Source organism: Ixodes scapularis, unplaced genomic scaffold (genome assembly GCF_016920785.2).
Source record: "Ixodes scapularis isolate PalLabHiFi unplaced genomic scaffold, ASM1692078v2 PGA_scaffold1__304_contigs__length_218370807, whole genome shotgun sequence".
In the NCBI taxonomy this organism is placed as follows: domain Eukaryota; kingdom Metazoa; phylum Arthropoda; class Arachnida; order Ixodida; family Ixodidae; genus Ixodes; species Ixodes scapularis.
Window position 1 is genome coordinate 156844502 of NW_024609846.1, and position 20935 is coordinate 156865436.

Here is a 20935-nt window from a genome sequence, read left to right on the forward strand (position 1 = left end):
CGCTAAATTGCCGTTTATTAATCTGCTAACGAATAAAATCTTCTTGATAGCTCAAGACTTTAAAGAAGAAGAAGAAAAAAAAATACAGATCGAAAAGAAAGCACAAATCTTCCCAAATATGTGTATTGGCTCAGACTCAACGATTAGTTGGCGAAGGTATACGGATGCCTACTTTTCGCTGAAAGTTAACATCTTGAAATAATTATATGTACTCGTTACTTTCGTAACTCTTTCTTTTTCTCGATTTGGCTAAAAAATTGACGGAATACGAGGATGCACCGTCCGAAACTTATTACTATATTATGTTTATGAATTTGTACCACCTATGTATGTGTAGCTTTCGTTTTAGATGTAGTACCACCTGGTCGATGTATTTTCTATTTATAAGGAAACAGCCAATAGCAAGCACGTGGTACCCCGTTTCATTTTTTTAGGACGCAGCACTTTTGGGCATCATTTCACTTCCCTAACCGAAAAGACAAAAAAAAAAAATCGGCATTGGGATTGGAAATGATCTTATACGGCCAAGAAAACATAATATCTTCGAGACTATACACAGGCCCTCTCTACGTCTTCACGAGGCGTTTCAACGGGACCACAAAACCAAGCTCATAGGGCGCTCTCCCCCCCTCCTCCAGTCGGAATCGCAAACACAGTCATTCGCTGTATTATCTCAATCGCATCTCGCTGCCCACACACGACCACGAGGGAAATACCGTGCCACCACCACCAACGTTACACAAAGGCGAACTGGAACGATCCAGCAACCCCCTGATCGACCGAATAGCCTGACCACGCAGCAGCGGCACAAAGCAGTGCTCCTCGCAGCCCGCGCACACAACCCAAGGCGACGTGTATCAGGTCGTTACTCGGTACCGCCGATCGGCGCAACTCAGCCGCCATAAAACGGTTCGCGGGAACGCCCAGCCACTTAGGCCTCTCTTCCCGCATCCTTAGATCTGTCGGCTGCTCAATTCATTCCTCGGCCAGTCGGGATGTATTTTATTCTTTTGCCCCGCACCACTGGAGGGCGAGCTACTCCAACTCAGGGGGGCAGAAGATACGCCTGCGACACCAACCGATAATTGCAGCGTCATGCATATCCCCCCGCTACCCGAGTCGTCTCCCCTCGTGGTAATGACCCCTAAGTGCTACCGGAATGAGGCTGTTAAGTGTGGCGGCGGGCGCGTCTCTGTCCTTGTCGGAGGTCTGCTGTCGTCGCGCCATATATACGCCGTTCATCCGTAAGTAATTGATAGTGCAGCGGAAGCGACGCTCCCGTTGGACCAGCCGTACGTCTATCTTTCACCACGTGATGACGCTGCACACCCCTATACCCGCGCGCAGAGAGCACAACGTCACGTGATGAAAGAGACGCCATTGATTGGTCCTGCGCGGGCGCGGAGCTCGCACCGCGCTGTCAGCGAGGGGTGAACGGCGTGTGGCTCAGAAGAAAGAGAGGGTGGCGAAGTCGTGGTGGGCGCGTAATAAATCGCCGCTAAAGAACACGAATCCCCGCAGCGCTGTGTAATTGGGTCTAGGCATAGGTATAAGAATATAAAGTAGATATCTCGAGAGCGAGAGACGTCTTTCTGACGGCGGCTTCGTAATGTTCTTAATCCCCTGGGAGCGTCTCGCCATAGATGACGGAAGATCTGTGGTTAGCGTGGTACCTGCCCATAAAACCTACACGAGACTGCGGTATAGTAGATGAGGCCGTCTTCGACGATTGCGGGCATCTCACTGTTCTCATGGGCGTGGCACGGGACTTCGGTACGTCCTTGTATGCGATTCAGCAGGCGCTGACAGCTCAGGGAACGCAGAGGGTGGCGATTCCCGGGTCTTAATATTGCTCCAATAAAACTGCACTGTTAGCGGATAAGAAAAATGAATCATGAAGTGTATGATGTGTAAGCAGTGTGACCTCGGCTTCAAGCACGCTCTAAACATGGGTCTGTGAGCTCACTTTCCCGCAGAACACGGAAACAGCCAATCACGGCGAACAGTACCAGGATCCTAGCGGGTGACAAAGCTAAAAATACGATTGGTGCAAAAATAAAAAAAATGCAAATGAGCATGACCTTTTACTCGCTAATTGTCCCTGTGCGCACCTTTCGGATCTAATTGTATTCTGAGCGTCATTGTCATTCGCTAGAATCCTGGTACTGTTCGGCGTCGTTGGATGTTTCCCTTTTCTGCAGAAAAACGAACTCAGAGCCGTCCTTTAGAGCGCAAGGAGCGTAAACGCGAGAAGTCGTGCCCTGTATACGTCTTTCTAAGCTGTCGGTGCCATATATGAAAATTTCGTAGGTGCGTTTTGAATCGAGGTCGGAATTGAAAGCGAATTCGCTTCACGTAAAACGTGGCAATTTCAGCCATTACCTCGTTGCTCTCAATCACGCCTATGTAGCACTTCGAAATCCCGGCAGCACCTGTCACCTCCTGCCTTGGTTTTATTTTTTTTATTCACTTTTAGAATATGTAGGCGAAATTACGTCGTTGTTAATGCCATAGCTAAAGCCTTTTCCTCCGATCCTTGCCGCTATATCGAGTGCAAGAAAGTCGGGCGGCTATGGTTGAACTAACCTTATCTCTCTGCTCAGGATACAGCCTTTTTTTGAGGCAATAGATTAGTATATACGAGGTGTGATCAAAAAATTTTGAGACTGATTTTGTAGCGTAAAAAGAGAGGGCAGCACAGTGAAGCGCGTGCAGCAGTCAAAAGCAGGAACCTTCCTGCGTCATTATGACAAAGGGCGTCGCTCTGTGAACATTTAGAACTGCGCTACACGAGTTTGTTACACAACATGCATGAGCAAAATGGCGACCTCTCCATAGACTGCAAACCAAAGCGAGAGCGAACATCAATATTACGTCAAACTCGGCAAATCTAGAACGGAGACATCTGAAATTATTTAGAAGGCTTATGCCAAAAAGCAGTGAGATGTGCGAGGTGTTTTGAGTCCTAAAACGCTCCTCAAGAATGGCAGAACGTCACTGAAATCAAGGAAAGGTCGGATAAGGTCGCCCTAGCGTTCTTCGCCTTTCAGCGATGTTCTCCCGTTCCCAAAGCGCGAGGGACACTTAAAAAACTTCGCAAAATTCACTGCTTTCTGACACAAGCCTGCTGAATCATTTTAAAGGTCTCTGTTTTATATTTGACGATTTTGACGCAAAATTGATGTTCGCACTCGCTCTGATTTGCAGTGTATGGTGAAATCGCCATTGTGCCCCTGCACCTGGTGCACAAAAACTCGTGTAGCGCACCGCCGAATGTTCACATGTAGAACGACGCCCTTTGGTACAACGACGCACGAAGGTCCCTTCCTTCGACTACTGCGCGCGCATCACTTTGCTGCCCTATCTTTTTACGCAACAAAATCAGTCTCGCAACTCTTTGATCACACCCCGTATGTTTAGCTGATATTACATACTATACTTGACCAAGTTAATGACAGTTATACGAATGTTTAGACATAAATGAACGCAAAACTATAAAGCAATGTGGTGTCGCGTGTTTCCATATACGTTTACTATCGTCGTTCGCTTCGACACCCACAAGGATATGAGTTTGCGCCCGCACACGGAGCCGATGACGCGAGCGAAGATTGCGGCGCTTTCACGAGGTGATGTTCTAATTCACGCGCTGTACGGAGCGCAGCGCATGATTTAGAACATCACTCCCCCCCTCCCCCCCCCCCCCCCCCCTTTTTTTTTTTTAATTGTATAAAGGGTTTGTGAGTTTTCGATGGCACCCCTCGGGCGCTCCTGCCCTTCCGCACCCGAGGCAACCGGCACCCTCATGCGCGCAGAGACGCATCAGCTTCCGAACTCTAACCCGGTGTCGGAGGACAGACGCGAGGAGACAAACGGCCTGGGTCTCCTTGGTGAGCTCGGTCTTCTTCAGAACCCGCGCGCAGCTCGTGCATCAGAGCGCGCGGCGCAGATATAGGACGCGGCGCTGTGTATATATAAAGGGACACCGCGCGCACGCGCAGTTCCCCCTTCATTCATCATACTTGAGTCTCCGCGGAGGCAAACGTTTTCGCGGGGGACTCGCTCCCTCGGCCGGCCCCGCCACCACCGTACTTGGTTTTACCTTAGAGTGAACCGCGGAGGGCGCTAGGGGCCATCCCAGCCAATCAAAACTCTGCGAGTATATCCCGCGACTAAACTCCCGTGGCGTCGCCGCGCCCCTCCCGAAGGTCAAATGACGCTCACGCGACAATGGATTGGCTGAGAGATGACTCGTGTACATCGTTCGCGGTCCATCGTTTTGTAAGGTGAAACGGAGCGTAGCTCGGTTCGCCAGCAACGAGCGTCTCTCGACTCGCCCCCCTGTTTGCAGAGACAGCATCCATCCGAGGTGCACACACGCACGCACTCTTAGGTTTTTTTTGTTTTGTTTTTTTCTCGGGGCTGTATAAGCAAAGGCGGCTCTGGTGTGTGGGCCGGGCCACCAGAAGACGAAACGGCGTTTTATCACGACACGTGACTGCGGCGCGCTTGTCTTGGGGGCCCGAAGGGTTGCTGTTGTTGTTTGAAGTCTCCTACCCCGGTTCGGTTGTTGTGGGGGAGGGGGGGGGGGGGGGGGGGGGGGGGGGGAGGCGTGCATCTGCGCAGGTTTTTAGCGCGATTCCCAGCTGAGCTCAGAGCTGCAGTTGATATAGAGCGGCGGGCCGAACACCTGATTCTATACGTGCGGAACGAATGCTTTGCTCGTTTATTTTTTTGCCAAAAACCTTGTCGCCCCGTGGTGTGGCTGGGGGTTCGTGTATCCCGGTCGGGTGCGGCGCAAGGCCGTGCGAGAGACACGAATCTGATCGCATTTTGCAAGCAGAACTTGCGGAGTGAGTTCCTCCAGGTTATAAATTTAGCATATTGCGAGTGTGTCTTTGTGTGGACGTTCGGCATCAGCAATTTGTGCAGAGTACCGCGACCCTTAACATATTCTTGAGAGGCATTCAGCAATCGCTATCGCTGACAGAACTGTCGCGGGTTAATTATCTGTCAAAATTCTGTTCTAAGTGAGACGATAATGATGATAAAGCTTTCGCCACGATCGAATATTTCTGCTAGGAATGACCTGAGTTGTTTGAAATTATTATTTTAGAAACTCCGCAAAATATAAAAAAAAAAAAGAAAAAAAAAAAAGAAACAGGTATGCTACAACATCGGCGGCCGTGCTGTGCACCTGAGGATCTGCTGTGCAAAGGCACAGCAGATCCTCAGGATGTTTTACATAAATGGCTTTCTAAAATATTTCGTCGTAATTTTATGTTATTGTACCTCCTCGTGTCCCCGCTTTCTGACCGAAACCATTGTCTACAATGAACAGATGACACTAGGTTGATAAAGCGCTGATGAGCTTCACTATATTAAAAAAAAAAATCACTGGAAGCTTTTTAATAACATGTATCAAGAAAGAAAAAAAGCCTAGTATTTGCTTGGAGTCCCACAAGGAGCATTCTTCGAATACGCATGCTCGTCGGTACATATTTTCTTAGACCCTGACTGAGAGATCGTCGGTACATCCGATCTAATCATACAGCATGAAGCGAGGCGGGACACGAACGCGACCTAATAGCCTCAGACTATTCTCTTACTATGCGAGGTCCCAGGTAGTGGGAGAACTTCTCCAAGCTTCACCTAGTGCCACGGCTTGGCAGCCACGGCAGCGATCATACCGAAAAACACCGGGCTATACGGCGCGCAAGTCAAGGAGAGGAGGAAACAATGGGGCGCGATGAGAGGGTGTGATCACGCGTTCGACGAAACTCCGCCCCCGTAGCTGCTCCTCGGTCCGGAGCAGACGACATCTCGGCCACAGATGCGAAGCGATCATTTACCGCGTAAGATATATTTCTTCACAAAAACAAAGAAGCAAACAAACGAAACCGACGGTGCCAAAGGTAATAACCAAGTAAGAAAAACTAAACAGGGTCCCACCTGAGCTAGCTCGACTTCCTTCGCATCAGCAGCAGTCCCTTTTTGGAACCCTTGAAAGCTCATGGGGCTCCCAAGACCCGATCCTCGGCGTCCCTTTGGCGGTGCCGCTGTTTGCCCCGAATGCCCCATCAGATGGCAGCGGCAGGGCCAAGGAAACCCGAATCCCGCGGTTTTGCAGCGCGCAGGTTCGACATCACCCCGCTCAGCGGAAGCCTCTCCGTTGTGGCGCTCTTCAACGCGAGAACCGTGAGAGACGAGCTTCGGCCGCTTTGTTTGCCCCATCATCGAGTCGCCTTCTGCCGACGGAGGAACACACCGCTGCGAACGCGTACAGCCCCGGGTCCACGTGGGACATTATGGCGGCGCTTTTAAGCGCCGCCGCGATTGAGTCTAATCCCCACTACGTTTGTTTTGACCGCCAGTTTCCGCAGCACTTCCCCACGGTTTGTGAGTCTGTTGATTCTGTAAATGCGAGTGGTGGTGGGGGGATGTTTGCTTCTCTCGCTGAGGTCTATACCGGCCTCCTTGTTTTTCTCCTTGCGATATGCGGTTTCTTCCTACGCGTGAGTGCGTGCGGTCTTTTTCTCCCTGCATTCGTGTGAGGGCACACACGTGCGGCTTCTACTCGGTCGTCCATCTTTGAAGACCTGGGTCGAAGGTCCGTGAGCTAGAGTGTGTACTACCGGCCGTGTGTTGTTGTCTCGTGCGAATTGAGTGGTTTTTAAGTCACACACTAAGGGGGGGGGGGGGGGGGGGGGGTCAGCTGAACGGGCGCCGGCTGTCACCGACGGTGTGCACCCTGTTATCAACCATGCATACACGATACAAACACAAGCTCCTGGAAATAGGAAGGAGCAGCCAAGCACGGTTTTCGACGATCACGCCGCAACCTATATACTTCGGATGAGCGGTAGGGTATTTAGACGGATTTTCCTTCTTTCTAAAGTAACCTTCGCCACTAAGCACACATGCGCGACACGCGCTCAGCTCGATGAAATCGCATAATAACGTCTGTAGTTAAGGTCTATGGTGCCACATGAGGTTATGAAGACTGCTGTGAAAGCAATTAATCCGATAACACCTACAGTCCAAACCACGCTAAGCACTTTGCTACGAACAGATGAGGGTGTACTCACAAAGCCGTGCTTGTCGGATATGTTGTTGGTGAGCTTGAGCTTGTGGAAGGACACCACTTTCTGCATCCACTGCTCTCCGGTCGACGGCGAGTCCGGGTGGATGTACATGCGCTTGGGCATCTCCGGATCCGCCTTCCCGGCGATCATCCACCGGCTGTTGTGGAACTTGTAGCGGCAGTCGTCCGCCGCCACGATGTCCATGAGTAAGATGTACTTGGCTTTCTTGTCGAGCCCCGTGACGCGGACCTTGTACGCCGGGAACATCCGCCTGCAAGAGGAACACAGAGTGTTTCTGAGTCTTCAATATCACAGACGGGAGGGGGAAGCGACTTTAACCAACACCCCCTAGAATATATAAAGTCCGTGCACTAGGATTTTGATGTCGTCACACTGATAACGGGCACAGACACAAATCGGACACGAGCGCATACGAGAGCGTTCGACAGCGCCTAGTACAAAATCAGTGCTTTGAAGGACGCTCGCGGTGTCAGGCTAGGGACCCATTTGCTAAGTTGGCGTGACCCTAGTCCGATGACAATTCATAAAGGCAGTGGAGGTCATTTAGAGGCGTTGATTATCATGTGTGGTGTTACTTCAGCTCGCAACACTGTTTATTTCTGCATTATTTGTTGTTTAAATATTGCTTGGTTACAACATTTTTAGTGAATTTATTAGCTCAAAAGGATAAAATCACTTAAGAATGTCTTCTATGTCCGTAGACTAATGCGCCATTCTCCTTATCCACGGCAAGTCAAATCACGCCGATAAGAGGAATGCTTTAAACACAAAATCAACGAAAGCCGCGGCATGCTGCTGCTGAAATAAATAACACAACAATTCAATATGGCTCAGTATGGCCCTCGTCGCTTTTGCGCCAGTAAACCACCAATACTACTACTACTACTACTACAATTCAATACAACACAAGTGAACGATATAGGTTCATCGCGAGACCGTCTTTTGCGAGGGTAACAAATGGCGGCCCTACACTATTCTGAAAAGGTATGCTTTGTGGTAATTCTCAAACATAACACGAGGTTAGGGTACCTTGCGGTATTTCAAGCCCGGGGGGGCTTGGAAACTAATGCACATTTGTTCTGGTCTTTCTTCCTGTACTACCGGAACTTGAAATTATTTATGTCGCAACAATCTCTCCATACGGATTATATAAATAACGCTTCCCATAATTGGAACCATCGACGCTCTTAAAATAATTATCCGCATCCGGATGTTCATCATCCCCGTACAGAGATATTTTATTTTTCACTGTGATTGGAATGACGCTCGCTGTGGATATTTAATTAAAGTTCACGCGCAGAAACGTTCGCGCCGATAGCAAAATAAAAAGAATGAAGGAAAACTACTCCACCCGGTTCCAAACATTATTCCAAATACTTACACTTTACGAACGTCAAGGCGTGACCAGCCCTTAATCATGTCATCATCGCACACTCGGGGACCTTACGAGGTCACATCGTGGTTCCATAAAACAATCGTAAACCAATTATCTAGCGACGAATGCCACTATAAGTAATTTGTCATATGGCAATAGGGAATAGAAAGCATTCAGGCTTTCATTTGTGCAGGGGTGTGGTGTGGGGAAGACATCTTGCTGTTGCTCAGCTCTCTTTCTGTTTCCTCTCTGAAGGTAACGCAGACACTTCACGTGTCTTAAGTTTAAATTTATCATGAATCTTGAAAAGCCCCCCCAAAATGTTAATAGGCATCACCAAGACAAAAATTGTCCCGGCCCGGGCTGAATGCTCAAGGAAGTGTCGCAGACCTCACCATTTACCGATTAGATACCTGGTTCATTGCACTTATAATTAGCACATACCGAAAAGTAGATGCGCTCGGCGACCGCCATCTGATTACGGTGGTTGTAGCGCGATATATTGAGAAAAAAAAAGGCTATTAAGTTGGAATATAATTAAGATAAAAGATACCACTTCTTTAGAAAGGAACACCATATTCAACGAACATGCGACTGTCGACGGATATGTTTATTGGCTTGTAAATGCATTATCAGCTATTTATAAATTTTGATATTTTATCTTTCTATATCTAAGGTCTAGTGACACCCCAAAGTGGCAAAAGAAAATTTAGAAAAATGTACTTTCAAGTGTATAGGACCACGAGGTGTTTCAGTACCGCGCGTGAGCCTAACAACCATAACGCTATATCTCGACAGATGTCCGAGCAGAAAAAACAAACAAACAAACGAAACAGTTTCGAGTACGTAGGACCTTCAGAGCGGCACGCTGCTTGGTGATGCGACATTGAGACTGACATATACCGACTTATTTAAAGGGACCATGAAATGATTTTAAAATCAAATTTCATCCACCGCACGTCGTAAAAGGTGTGAAAAGAAACACAAAAACACAAAAATACGGAGCCAAAAAAAATTCTTTGCTATAGAACTTTTAAAAGAAAACTGGACTCTTTTGCGCCTTCTTCCCTTCGCCTTTTCACTACGATGCATCCGCGGAAACGGGGCACGTCAGCCGAATCCACGTCGCCTATTGGGTTAGAGCCAACGTTGGTTAGAGCCTACCTCACCAGCACCGCGATCGTAAACAATAAATAGCCGGCGAATGTTTCCTAAAAGTTTTGTTAAATAATATTCAGATCCACATTTTGTTGCATAATTAGAGATGTGTGGCGAAAATTGCCAAATTTGATAATGCTGAGAGCCAAGCGCCATCTACCGTGTGGTAAACGAACCAACTACTGCGCGTGCGCAGTAGGGCAGGTCCGAGTTCAGTTACTTGGGTTGCTTGGGTCGCGATGGCCGTTGAACGTTTTTTTCCTTTGATTTCCTTCCTCTCAAAACTCTGACTGACTGAACGTTTATTTTTCTACGTGTTCTTCTCGCGCGTGCCGACTTCAAGCAGCAAGAAAAAAGTACTTAAAACAGACCACGACGAACAAGAACGCTGGCCACGAATATACCTACTCCGACGAAGCGAGCTGCTCAGAATATAGGCCTAGCAGGCACTCCGACTCGGCGCAGCGTTGCTTCGTCGCAAGACCGTCTGCCTACGACCGGCTGGCGTGCCGAATGGAATATGCCCGCGCTACCCTTGTGGACCCTTCCCGCATTATAGTTTGATCGCTGACCTCAATTTTAGATTAAGAGGTGAGGTCAATCTCTTCCCCTTGTTTTCCGAGGCAGTGTTGACGAACACTCGTCGAAAAGGGACTCTCGTCGATTCTATCTTCTTGTTTTGTGTGATATAGAGCTGAAATAAACGCCTAATGGATTACCTTCGTAACACGGTATGTACACTTTGTTATTGGTATGCCGTTTTTATTCTGACAGACTCCACGTCACTGTCGAGCTATAACAGTTCATGGGAGGTATACGTGCAATGCCGGTCCAACCTTTCTTTGCCGAGTGTCGCGTCAGTATCGAGTTGCAATTGTAAAAGATCGGTCCCGAAGCGCTTACCAACAGCGCGAATACAGCACTTCCATCAAACGCGCGCGTCCGCTCCGAGTGTGAACAGGTATTTACGTGGCTCTTGCTGACACTCGTAGTTCAAACGTATCTTTTTTAACGTCGGCTCGCTCCTGCATCTTCGAGGCCGCGAAAAACGCCGCGGCAATTTGTTTCCATCTACGTCGCTTTGCAAACGACTGACACGGACCGCCTTCTACCAACAATGACAGTTGGGTTGACTTCTGGAGTCTTCACCGGAAGACTCGCTGCACTTCCCAACAGGCATACCGGCGTATGGGACTAGTCTCATGCTGTCGCTGTAGCGCAACATATCTCGTTGAATTTCGCTCAGCTGCGATGCGGCGAAGAGAGGCGCCGATTCAGAAAATACGTCGGTGACATCCGCGCAGTAAAACCTACCGGCGCACCCCAACTCGTCGCCGCTAACGCTCCCATTTTCCTACTGCCGAGAGAACTTCCGGTTCCGGAAACAGCGTACGTCACGGCTTGTTTTGCGGTCAGTTGGAGAGAATGAAAAAGTCGATATTTCATTAATTTTTTGCGCAGAAGTTAATAAACCGAGACGAAAACGGATGCCTGTTCGGCATTGAGTGAACATTGACGGTTTAATGTAAAAGTTATCTGGAAAAAGTAAAAAAATCATTTCATGGTCCCTTTAAGGTCGCAATAGAGGCCGCTCCCAAGAAACATATCGAACCACTTCTCCGTTTACACAGTGCATTCACCATGGAAGGCAACGCATCGTCGGTAGCGCAACACACGTTCATCAGCAGCATGTCTACCCCTAGTCACTTATAGTCACTGGCAGGATGAAAACGGCAGCGAGGAGTTTCGGTAGTCCCGCCTCTAGCGAAAGCTTTCTCGCTGCGAATAGCGGTTCCGCGTCTCGCGGCCGCCTTGGACGTGCACACGCGCAGCCACAGCATGGCCGGGAAGTAACGCACGCGGCGCGCTGGGGGCCAGGAACTCGAAAGAGACTCCCATAGCCTACTCGTCCCGCCAGTGAACATAAGGGCACGTGAGCCGTACAGCCGATGACGATATATACACAAAGAGAGCGAGCAAACTCGCGGTGGGCAAATTGCCAGATCGCTCAGAGTCATCATCCCCTCCCTCCCCCTTCGTGCGAAGCCAGACGCAGCCCACATTGACGACTTCATTCGTGTACACTCATTAAAGCGAAAGAGACATCGCGGCGCATCACGAGCCAATGATATCGAGAGTATAATTGCCCCGCGGGAAAGGGGGGGAAGAACGCCCAGAATAAACGCAAAGCAAAGCTTAGCAGCGCCACGCCAGAACGAGAGCTTGTCAGGCATCTCAAACATTACCCCGCGAGTCCAACCGACCACCGAAGCAGTAGCAGCAGCGGCAGCAGCAGCAACAACGGCAGCGGGAAACGGGCGAAGCGCTATTTTGAAAGAGAGTTTTGCTTTGTGCTGTCGGCGGGAACGCCAGCATGCACGGAGGCGCGCGCGGTGGCCGAAGAGCGGGCAGTCGTGTCCGAGCGTTGATGACTCTCACATGGACTGTCGACACATCGACGGAGGATCGTGTGGGGCCGTCCCACGTATATCTCTCGCGCTCCGCCGAGCGGTGGTGCGCGGCTACCGTGGTTTGAGCGCCGACGTGAACGGGAGACCAAGCACGACTCGGCTGCAGCGTTCAATTAAGGAGTAGGGCTACGCGCGCAGCGACACAGAACGCTGCGGCCGGGCATGCGAGGAGGAGGAGGGAGGGCGATCAATTGATGCTCCCACAAACGCTTTGAGGATAAAAAGGCGTCGAATGAAACGAACAGAGATAAAGGGGGACTTGCGCGAGAACAAAGAAGAGATAAACAGAAGGGGCAACGATATTAGATGAAAAAGATAAAAAGAAAAAAACGATCAAAACGTTTTTTTGGTTTCTTTTTTGTTCTGTAATGCTCACGGTTTTAGTGTATACGAACTGCTAGAAGAAGTAAAGTAGAGAACAAGCGGGCGAGGAGGAAGCGACAGTAAAACACTTAGGTCCAAATGACACGCTGGCAGCACGTGAGATCACGACGGAGCTGTCCAAATTGCACGCTGTCCGGAGGTATACGCGTTGTCCCGTCAACGCTAAAAAGACGGGGACTCAACAACCGTACGATCAACGAGAAAAAATAAAACAAAAAATAAAATCTTAAACACATACACACACAGAACGAAATGCAAAAGCGAAACGAAAAAGGAACCGTCCGCCCACGTTCTGTATTAAACCTCCTCTTTCAAAAGAACGTATAGCGGATCATTTTGGTTCCTACACCCCCACTTTTTTTATGGATCGCATTTTTTTTTTTGTATTTTTGCGCGTGTGTGTTACGTTTCGATGGACACTTTGCAGTTCGTCCGCGACAAGGTCTAATTTTCGTCACGAGGTGTCACAACCATCCGATTTCACCACCCGACCAGGAAACGGCGAGCAAAGTAACCACGCCAGCCAGCAAGGAAAAAAAAAAAAAAAAAAAAGCTTTCTCGTCACCCCACTTACGCGCTGAGGCGCTGCGGTCGACAGCGTGATCCAAAATGGCGTCTTTTACCTTTTACTTTTTTCGCGTGCGTGGGTTCATTACGATTGGCATGTTTTTCTATACTTCTCGTTTTAGAAGCGAAATAAATAGACAAAAAAAAAGCCGATGAGAAAAAAAAAAAAAAAAGATGGGAGCAGAGGAAGGAGGGGGTAAGGGCTGGAACCCGGGTCCCGCCGTGAAGGAATGGGCGTGATCGGCGAGTCACCGCTTGCACTCCACCGAGGCAGGCTAATGAAGACGTGTCAGACGCTGGCGTACGTCCGCGCTCGGATCGCCGAGTGCTCGCTGCTGTGGCGAGTGGCGCCGCGCACGAGGAAAGTCGTGAGCGCATCAAATAGCGAACGCTGACGCCGTGGCTGTCACCGCGAAAATCGTGACCGCCTCGTCAGCGACCACGTAGCGACAGACGAACAAAGAGTACACGCAATCATGGCCGGGCTGTTCACGCACGCGCGCGGGGTGGATTAGGGGCGAGTGTTAAATGGAAAATTGAAACGTATCGACCCCAGACGTTTCATATATTTTTTTTTATTCTTTTTATCGAATGAAGATCTCCTTGTGAGGTCGCTGCGCTTGTCTAGTTCTTCCATCGACCGGGCTCGACGCTAGCTTGAGTGACGTCAAAGTCGTTGATGGAGCAGACGGTTGAAGATGTCTGCCATATGAGCAATACTTCAAATACAGTAATTTAAAATGGGTATTGAAAACAAAAACAAAAAATACTTTAGGGGTACTTGTTTTTCATTTTATATTTTGGAAAGCATTTTTGGATTGCATTTGAATGCTGAAAATTTCAAATTTCAGATACAATTGTAATTAGATACAAATTTCCCTTTTCGTCGCGCTCTAATCAGTACTTCAAGAAAGGAAATAACAGGAAATCTTGTATGAACATACAAACGGAATTTTTCCGGGTTGACAAAAAGTCGCTTTTGTTCCCATCGTGATTTACCTCCCAGCCAGACTTCGTACAATTACGTTTTCGTGGTTCCAGAAGTGGTGAATAGGCTTTCGAGTACATTTTACTGCTTAACATGATATTTTATTGTTATGCTCTCGATTGTTGAAATATACTAATTCCACTGCATGCGGGCGCATTTGTTTTAACCCATGGTTGTATTTAAGTCGCAAAAAGCAAATTACGGAAACGTATTTATTTTTTGATTTATTCTAGGATGATCAAATACCGGCATGGCCAACTTTCTGAGACATTCCATGGAATAAAAAAGCTTTTCAACGTAATATCAACATTCTAACTGATTTCCGTTCTATGCTACCGAGACAATTACAGTCCTCTTGAAGGTTAACGATATTTTGTCAAAGAAAAGCAGAAATTGATAATGTTGTAAATGTAACTCGCAGAATTCAATGCAAAACAATAAAAAAATAAAACAAGTAGAGCCGTGGAATAAAAACTACGCGTCCAAACGTTCAAGTACTGCTTATTCATATTTAATGACTGTCATCTAAAATATTCCCTGGGAACATAGCGAGGTTTGTTGTTGGTCAGTTGTTGTTGGACATCCCGCAAAGCGTTGATGTCCAAGAAAGTTGGGAATGGTCTTTGCATTTACATTTTGCATCTAAAACACTTAAAAAATGCATTTTAAACTAAAGACACCTCTGAAGTGTCGATCCCTGTACGTGTCGAGATCTAAAGTTTACGACAACGGCCTTCCATCACAGTAGGATACCGGCCTTAAAAACAATTGGCTTCGCCGTAACAAGCTGTCAATTGTGGTTTAAGCTCAAATTAAGCTATATCACACATTTCTAGGTATATATCTTCCCGTTATTGCGCAATACTGAAAGGTTTCTGAGTACCCAGCAAAGAACCCACCGATTTTTCGGTGTATATAATATATTTAAAAAGCGTTCGCGCAAACAAACAACAACAACAGCAACAAAAACTGGGCGGTTTTAACTTTGTATAATGAAGAGCTTAGGCTCAGCACAAAGGCAAAGCTAGCGAGTTGTATAAAAGGCCGAAATTTCAGTATTATTTGAATACCAGGATATAGGCACCCTTTTCGGAAACTTTGAATAAAAGACCCTCGCAAGCTAATTTGGATATTGTAGGAATTTTACCTGAGTGTAATAATTAAGAAACGTCAAATGAAGAGTAATTATTTCATCTTGCAGTGCAGTGAAACTCGCAAATGTGTAAATATTTATAGAGCCAGCATGCCAATGAAGGGCGCCATATCTCAGCAAAAACTCTCCAAACACAATCTATCCGTTTTTCTTTTTTTTTTTTTTTCTCCCCACGTAACGTTTTGGGTTTTCGTTCTGTCACCTTATGTCAACTGCTGGGATTACATTCACACGGTGCCAGCGCGCTCCGTAATGCGAATACCGGTTAACCTTACATTTTTTTTTTGTTTTCCTCGCAAATAATATGCCAGAGCGTTTAGTCACAGGGTCTCCAGCTTCAAATGCCCTCTCCGCAGCCAATCTGACTGTTGCATTTTCCGATTGCCGGAGAACGAATCACAAATCAAGAAACATCAAAGTACTAAGCCACGCCCCCGGGGTTCTTAAGATGTCAGTGGGTTTAGAAGAGAGCGCGCACTAACCGAGGCACGAGGGAACGAGCTTTGTTATCATGTTGCTCACAGACAGTTGTTTACCCCATAAAGCGTTTAAACGTTTTGTCCTCTGCGTTCGCATTAACCTCGGATGGTACATTACACCCGAATAACAAGGAAAAAAAAAAGAAGGGTCGGTGAATACCCTTTGTCGAACAGATTTTTCTTCTAAAAAGTTATACGGCCTTCGCTTCCTGCGGATAAAACTCTCCGTTCCGTTCCCAAAGGACGCCGGCGTCAGCTACGGCAACGAAAGCAGCGGGTGCAGAAAAAACGAAGAACAAATCATCGATCAGACGTTTCGCTGTCAAGGTTTCCACCTTTTTCATTAACTGCGGTGCTATAGAACGTAACAGCTCTCGCGTGTCATGCGCCTCCTTTGTTTTCTCTGTGTGATTCGCATCCTGCAGCTGCTGCATCTGTTCCATCCAAAGTCAATGCGCCGCGAAGTGCGCTTTAGAACAACAACAGCCGCGCTTCATGAATGGGATCCGCGAGGCTATGCGGCGAGAAACTGGGGGAGAGAGAGGAGGGGACGATAGGCCTCTGGGGACATCAGACCGCCGAGCTCCGATTCCAATGATCAGTGGGTTTACTTAAAGCTATACCTGCCTTTCTTTCTCTCCACTGCACGCGTCTAACGCGTTCGGCGAGAGCAGTGAAGACGAAGGCAGCTAGGTTTAGCTTAACTCCGGCCCTTACCCTTTCCGGTATGCTATTTAGTATAGCAAAATTTAAAAAAAAACAACAAAAAAAGTCATTGCGAAGTCGGAAGTGAAGATGATGTCCAAACCGGCCTTCAAATATGCCCGCGCTTCGCGGTGCCATGACGTTATGGGCAAGGCAGGCCCGTAGCTCGACCGGTCAGTCTAAATACGGACTATGCCGGCCATTTGTTTCGTGCTGCTGTGCGGGTGCTGCAGGAGCGAGCTTCCAAATGCATTCGTTTGATACCACGAAACTGTTTGGAAGCGGTTGGGAACAAAGTCTACAGTCCGAAGAGTGAACCCCTGCCTTGCGCTGACGTCACTTTTGCATTGTTGCCAATAGAGATTTTCATTTTGAAAAACACAGTGAGAACCAGACTTGTCTTTTTAAAAACTTCGCGAAAAAAAAAAAAAAAAAAAAAAAAAATTGGCCCAGTATTTGTGTAATTATTTCAGCAATCACGAAACACGAATCGTTGACATGATAAGCCGGGCCCTTCGTTTTTTTAAGGCTGCCAGTAACCATCGTTTTCTTCTCTTATTTTTTTAGTTTGTGTAGCACGGCGTCAACTTAAACGTTTTCAACTAAACATATTTCCTGGAAGAGCACGAGAAACTGAGCCTAGAGCAGCGAGTGAACTTCCGAAAAAATGTTGGAGTATTTTGTTGTTGTTTTTTTTTTAGCGTAGAAGCACGATGTAATCGAAACCGAAACTAACCTGCAACCCTACTGGTCCGCCGTCTTCTTGTAACATCGGACGTTGTATAAACATTAGCAGATGGGCAACTTCAGTCTGCTTCGCCCAGCTTCGGATGCAGTTAGAAGGCCATCGCGATCGCGTCCATGGGAAATAAAAAACTACACGATTCATGAAGCTCGTCTTAGTAAAGTAATGATCACCAAATGTTTTAGATTTTCAGTACGCGATTTCGGACGATTCGCCGTGCGCATTCGATCCGTCGGCATCGCCCCCGAAGGGACGTCCCGTGTGGGCTGCATTCGCGATACGCAGACGTGTGGACCCTGATGCCGCTTCAAAGCAGAATGGCACCGAAGGTTTCATTTGTTAGCGAGGTGTGAACCGTTTTCTAGCACGACGCGAACGCTAGGTGGCCACGTCGGACTGCTCGGGCCCACGTCCATCGAAGAGTCGGTCGGTAACCAATTAGATGTCAGTCTGCTGCATTTCTTCGTGGCGTTATCGAACCACACAGGCCCTTTCCTCCACCTTCCATTGCATGCCGCAAACAGTCGAAACCACGCAATTCGAAAACCCCACAGAGGGTCGCTATCGCTATACAACGCACAACGCCGTGGAGTAGGGAGCGTTTTCTGCACTCGGCTGCATTTGACGTCACGACTGCCCCTCCTCCTTCTTGCCAGTTCAGGGGCAGCAACTGATTCGGAGGTGCGCGCCTAAACTTAAATTCATTTTCTCGAAATAAAAATGATATTTCGATTATCTCTTTGGTAGATATACTCACGGGTGGATGTTTAGTGCACGGTGAAGATTTTATGAAAACAAATGACCATCAATATTTCGCCAGAGGGACCTCGAAGGTGAGCCACAGCAGATCTCGCTTTTATCGACCCATTTGTTTGGCCAATAGCCGAGTACCGATGGAAGGCAAATGACGAATCGTACATACCCCCAGCCAATTATAGTTTGACGTCGGGAAGAACACTCGTCTGAATACACGATTTCAAAGTTTTGCGCCCTAAAACCAACAAAAATATTCAAACGTAATTAAAAAAAAGTGCGAAATAATTTTGAAATTTTGTATCCAAATCTGTGAAACCGAAATCTCAGTCGCTGCGCTTATACTACACTAAGGGTGCAGAAAAGGCGTATAGTATCTAGGATTATAACCACACTTAGCCCAGACATATTTATTTCTGCACCTCACGGACCAATCACCTGCCTTTGGTAGAGATGATTTATTTTCCCAATCCTTATTATAATAAAAATATATTATTAGAAGAAGTAAAACCAGTAACTATTTAAACAAGGAGACACTAACGTAGTACTTAAGCTTAATAGAGATAGAGTTTTACCTGTCATTACTTTACTTTCCCAACAGTACACCATATCGAACGTATCGTAGTGTCTGCACTCTCCCACGCTTATCTTCTACACAATAATACATAAACAACTCCGATTAAAAAGAAAAAAGAAAAAAGGGTTTGCCCTGTAGCGCATGCGAGAAGGCTTTTGCAGAAGTTTTTACTACTTTGTAGTCAAGGCTCGTTCTGAAGACCAACTGAAATTATTGCGCAAAAATGAGGATTGAGAAGTTCAAAGCCATTCTATAGACCAGCTCGCGGTCTACAGACGAGCCCGCGTTTGCCCCGCCACCGGGTGTGGGCAACGCGCGTGCGCAGAAACCATAATCGCGTGGGAGGAAGCATCTGTGCGCATGAGCAGTACCGACAGCAGCGCCACCATCGCGGTGTGACGTTGGTGTACACTTAACGAATCTGACCTTGCATATTTAGTCAATGCGGTCAAGAGTCTTCGCTCTGAATATCGAGGACGTAAAGCCAAAAAAAGAATGGGGAAATAATCTGCCTAAATAACGCAAACAAGCAAAAAAAAAAAAATAAATAAAAAAAAACATTGTCGAAATAGCGTTATACTAATGTAAAGGTAGGGAAGTCCAAATATTTTTTGAAACGTTTAATCCTCATGGCTGTTAATGCGGTACTTTTGTAGCGGTGCAGAACTCTCAACACACCCCAAGCATTTGTTTTTGAACCGCCTGCTTTTCCTATTAATGATTATTTTTGCGTTTGCCTCTAACGTTCGCTTATTTGCTAATGAGTGTGATTTGCGGTTAGGGAGACATCGGTAATACGGATGACTTATCTATGCTGCAAAGTAGTTTCGTCAAAATAAATTATTGATCTTCAAGATAGCTTTATAAATTCCTTAAGTAAAACCTCAATGCCTATACTATGCCTATACTATTTTTTTCTTTTTTTGCTGGTTGACGTTTTCACACTTTTACTCCTTTGGTAACCTGGGCATCGCTCCAATAGCAAACTACATATACCTTGGCAGACACTTCCGACCTTTCCCGGAAAATGCGAATGAGCAGCATTATTTCCAATTCAAACCGCACCCTTGGTTTCTGCTGCTGTGACCTTGGTTTCGCTCCTTCATCTGTCAAGTGCCTCGCATATAATAGTATGACAAAAAAAATATAGAGCATGCATCATGAATTTAAGACAATTCTCATAAATATATCGCATACCCAATGAAGGTTCCGTTCAAAAATATGTCGTTTCTTTTATTACACATCAATATTCTTTTTTTCTTTTTTTAGCACCGTTATACTTACACCCGGTTTAGTATTGACACCGCGATGTTCACGCAGGCGTACTGCTCGACGTATTTTTATACTTTTTTAAAAGCTTTCCAACGACCACCTACCTGCATGCGGTGTAGCCGCAGGTGGTCGTTGTAGCCATCGGGTGTAGCCGGAAAAATAAATATAAGACACGAGGAAATATGCGACGCTGTAATAAGGTGCATCTGCACCTCATCACAGTACCATATATACATCCTCATATCTCATATTCAGTTTTGCGGCTATACACCTGATGGCTGAAACGAACCGCATGAAGACATCGTTCCACCCAAGACAATCATTCATGACGTTACACGCTCACTGAATTACTTCTTCGGATGTTTTCCTCGTTTAATGCTTCGAGAAACCGAGGGAGTGAAGCAGACGAGAGCGCACGGGGGCGTCAGAACGCCGAGCTCTGATTGGAAGGATTAGTGGGTAGACCTAAAGCTAGAGCTGCTTTTGTCTCCGCTACACTCGTGGAACGCGTTCGAATGCGAAAAGCCAAACGCCAGACGCCGTCGTTCCGCGTTCTGCCGCGTTCGACGAGTGCAGTCGAGACAAAGGCTAGCTGTAGCTTTAGGTCTATTTACTAAGCATTCCAATCAAAGCTCCGTGTTTTGACGTCCCGGCGCGCTGTCGTGTCCTTCCCTCCCTCACTTTCTCGGCACATACCCTGGGTACGAATTCTTAAATGTACCTATGCATAAGGGTTGAACATGCAATAATTCTCGTTTTGGCTTCCACTAGGCAATGGTATGGGCGACTCCAGCGAAATTGACGCCGCGTATAGCGGTAACGCCGAGAAGCCCAAGAGTGGAGGTCGTTTGGACTCTGTCGTCTGCTTGGTTCTCATAGGCGGCATAGAAACAAACATCATTTCCAGCAATTACTTTTATGCTTCCGCCGTGTCACTCCTACGCACTGACCAGAAGAAGGTTTTTACCGTCGAATAATTGCTTGGCTTTCATATATAACACTGATTTTACGCTGCAGTGCAAGAGATGTATCGTGGTCCGCGTGCTGGACGACGAAAGCGACCTCTTTTCGTCCGCCATTTCGTCTGACCAGCGCGCCCCTTGTAGTTCGCTGGAGTCGCGAATATATATTGGGAAGACCGGTGTAATTAAAAGCGCTCGGTTCTGGCCGTAATCGACATAATGCTCCACAGATACATACATGAA

General features: G+C 47.2%; 1 protein-coding gene across 1 annotated transcript in view; it reads right to left on the reverse strand.

Moving 5' to 3' along the window:
• Window positions 1-20935, reverse strand: part of LOC8030988 (optomotor-blind protein) — a 94244-nt gene that overhangs the window by 54298 nt on the left and 19011 nt on the right. Inside the window, exon 2 of the mRNA XM_042290979.1 lies at window positions 7086-7353. Coding sequence (XP_042146913.1) covers window positions 7086-7353 — 268 coding nt within the window. The remainder of the gene's footprint in view (window positions 1-7085; window positions 7354-20935) is intronic.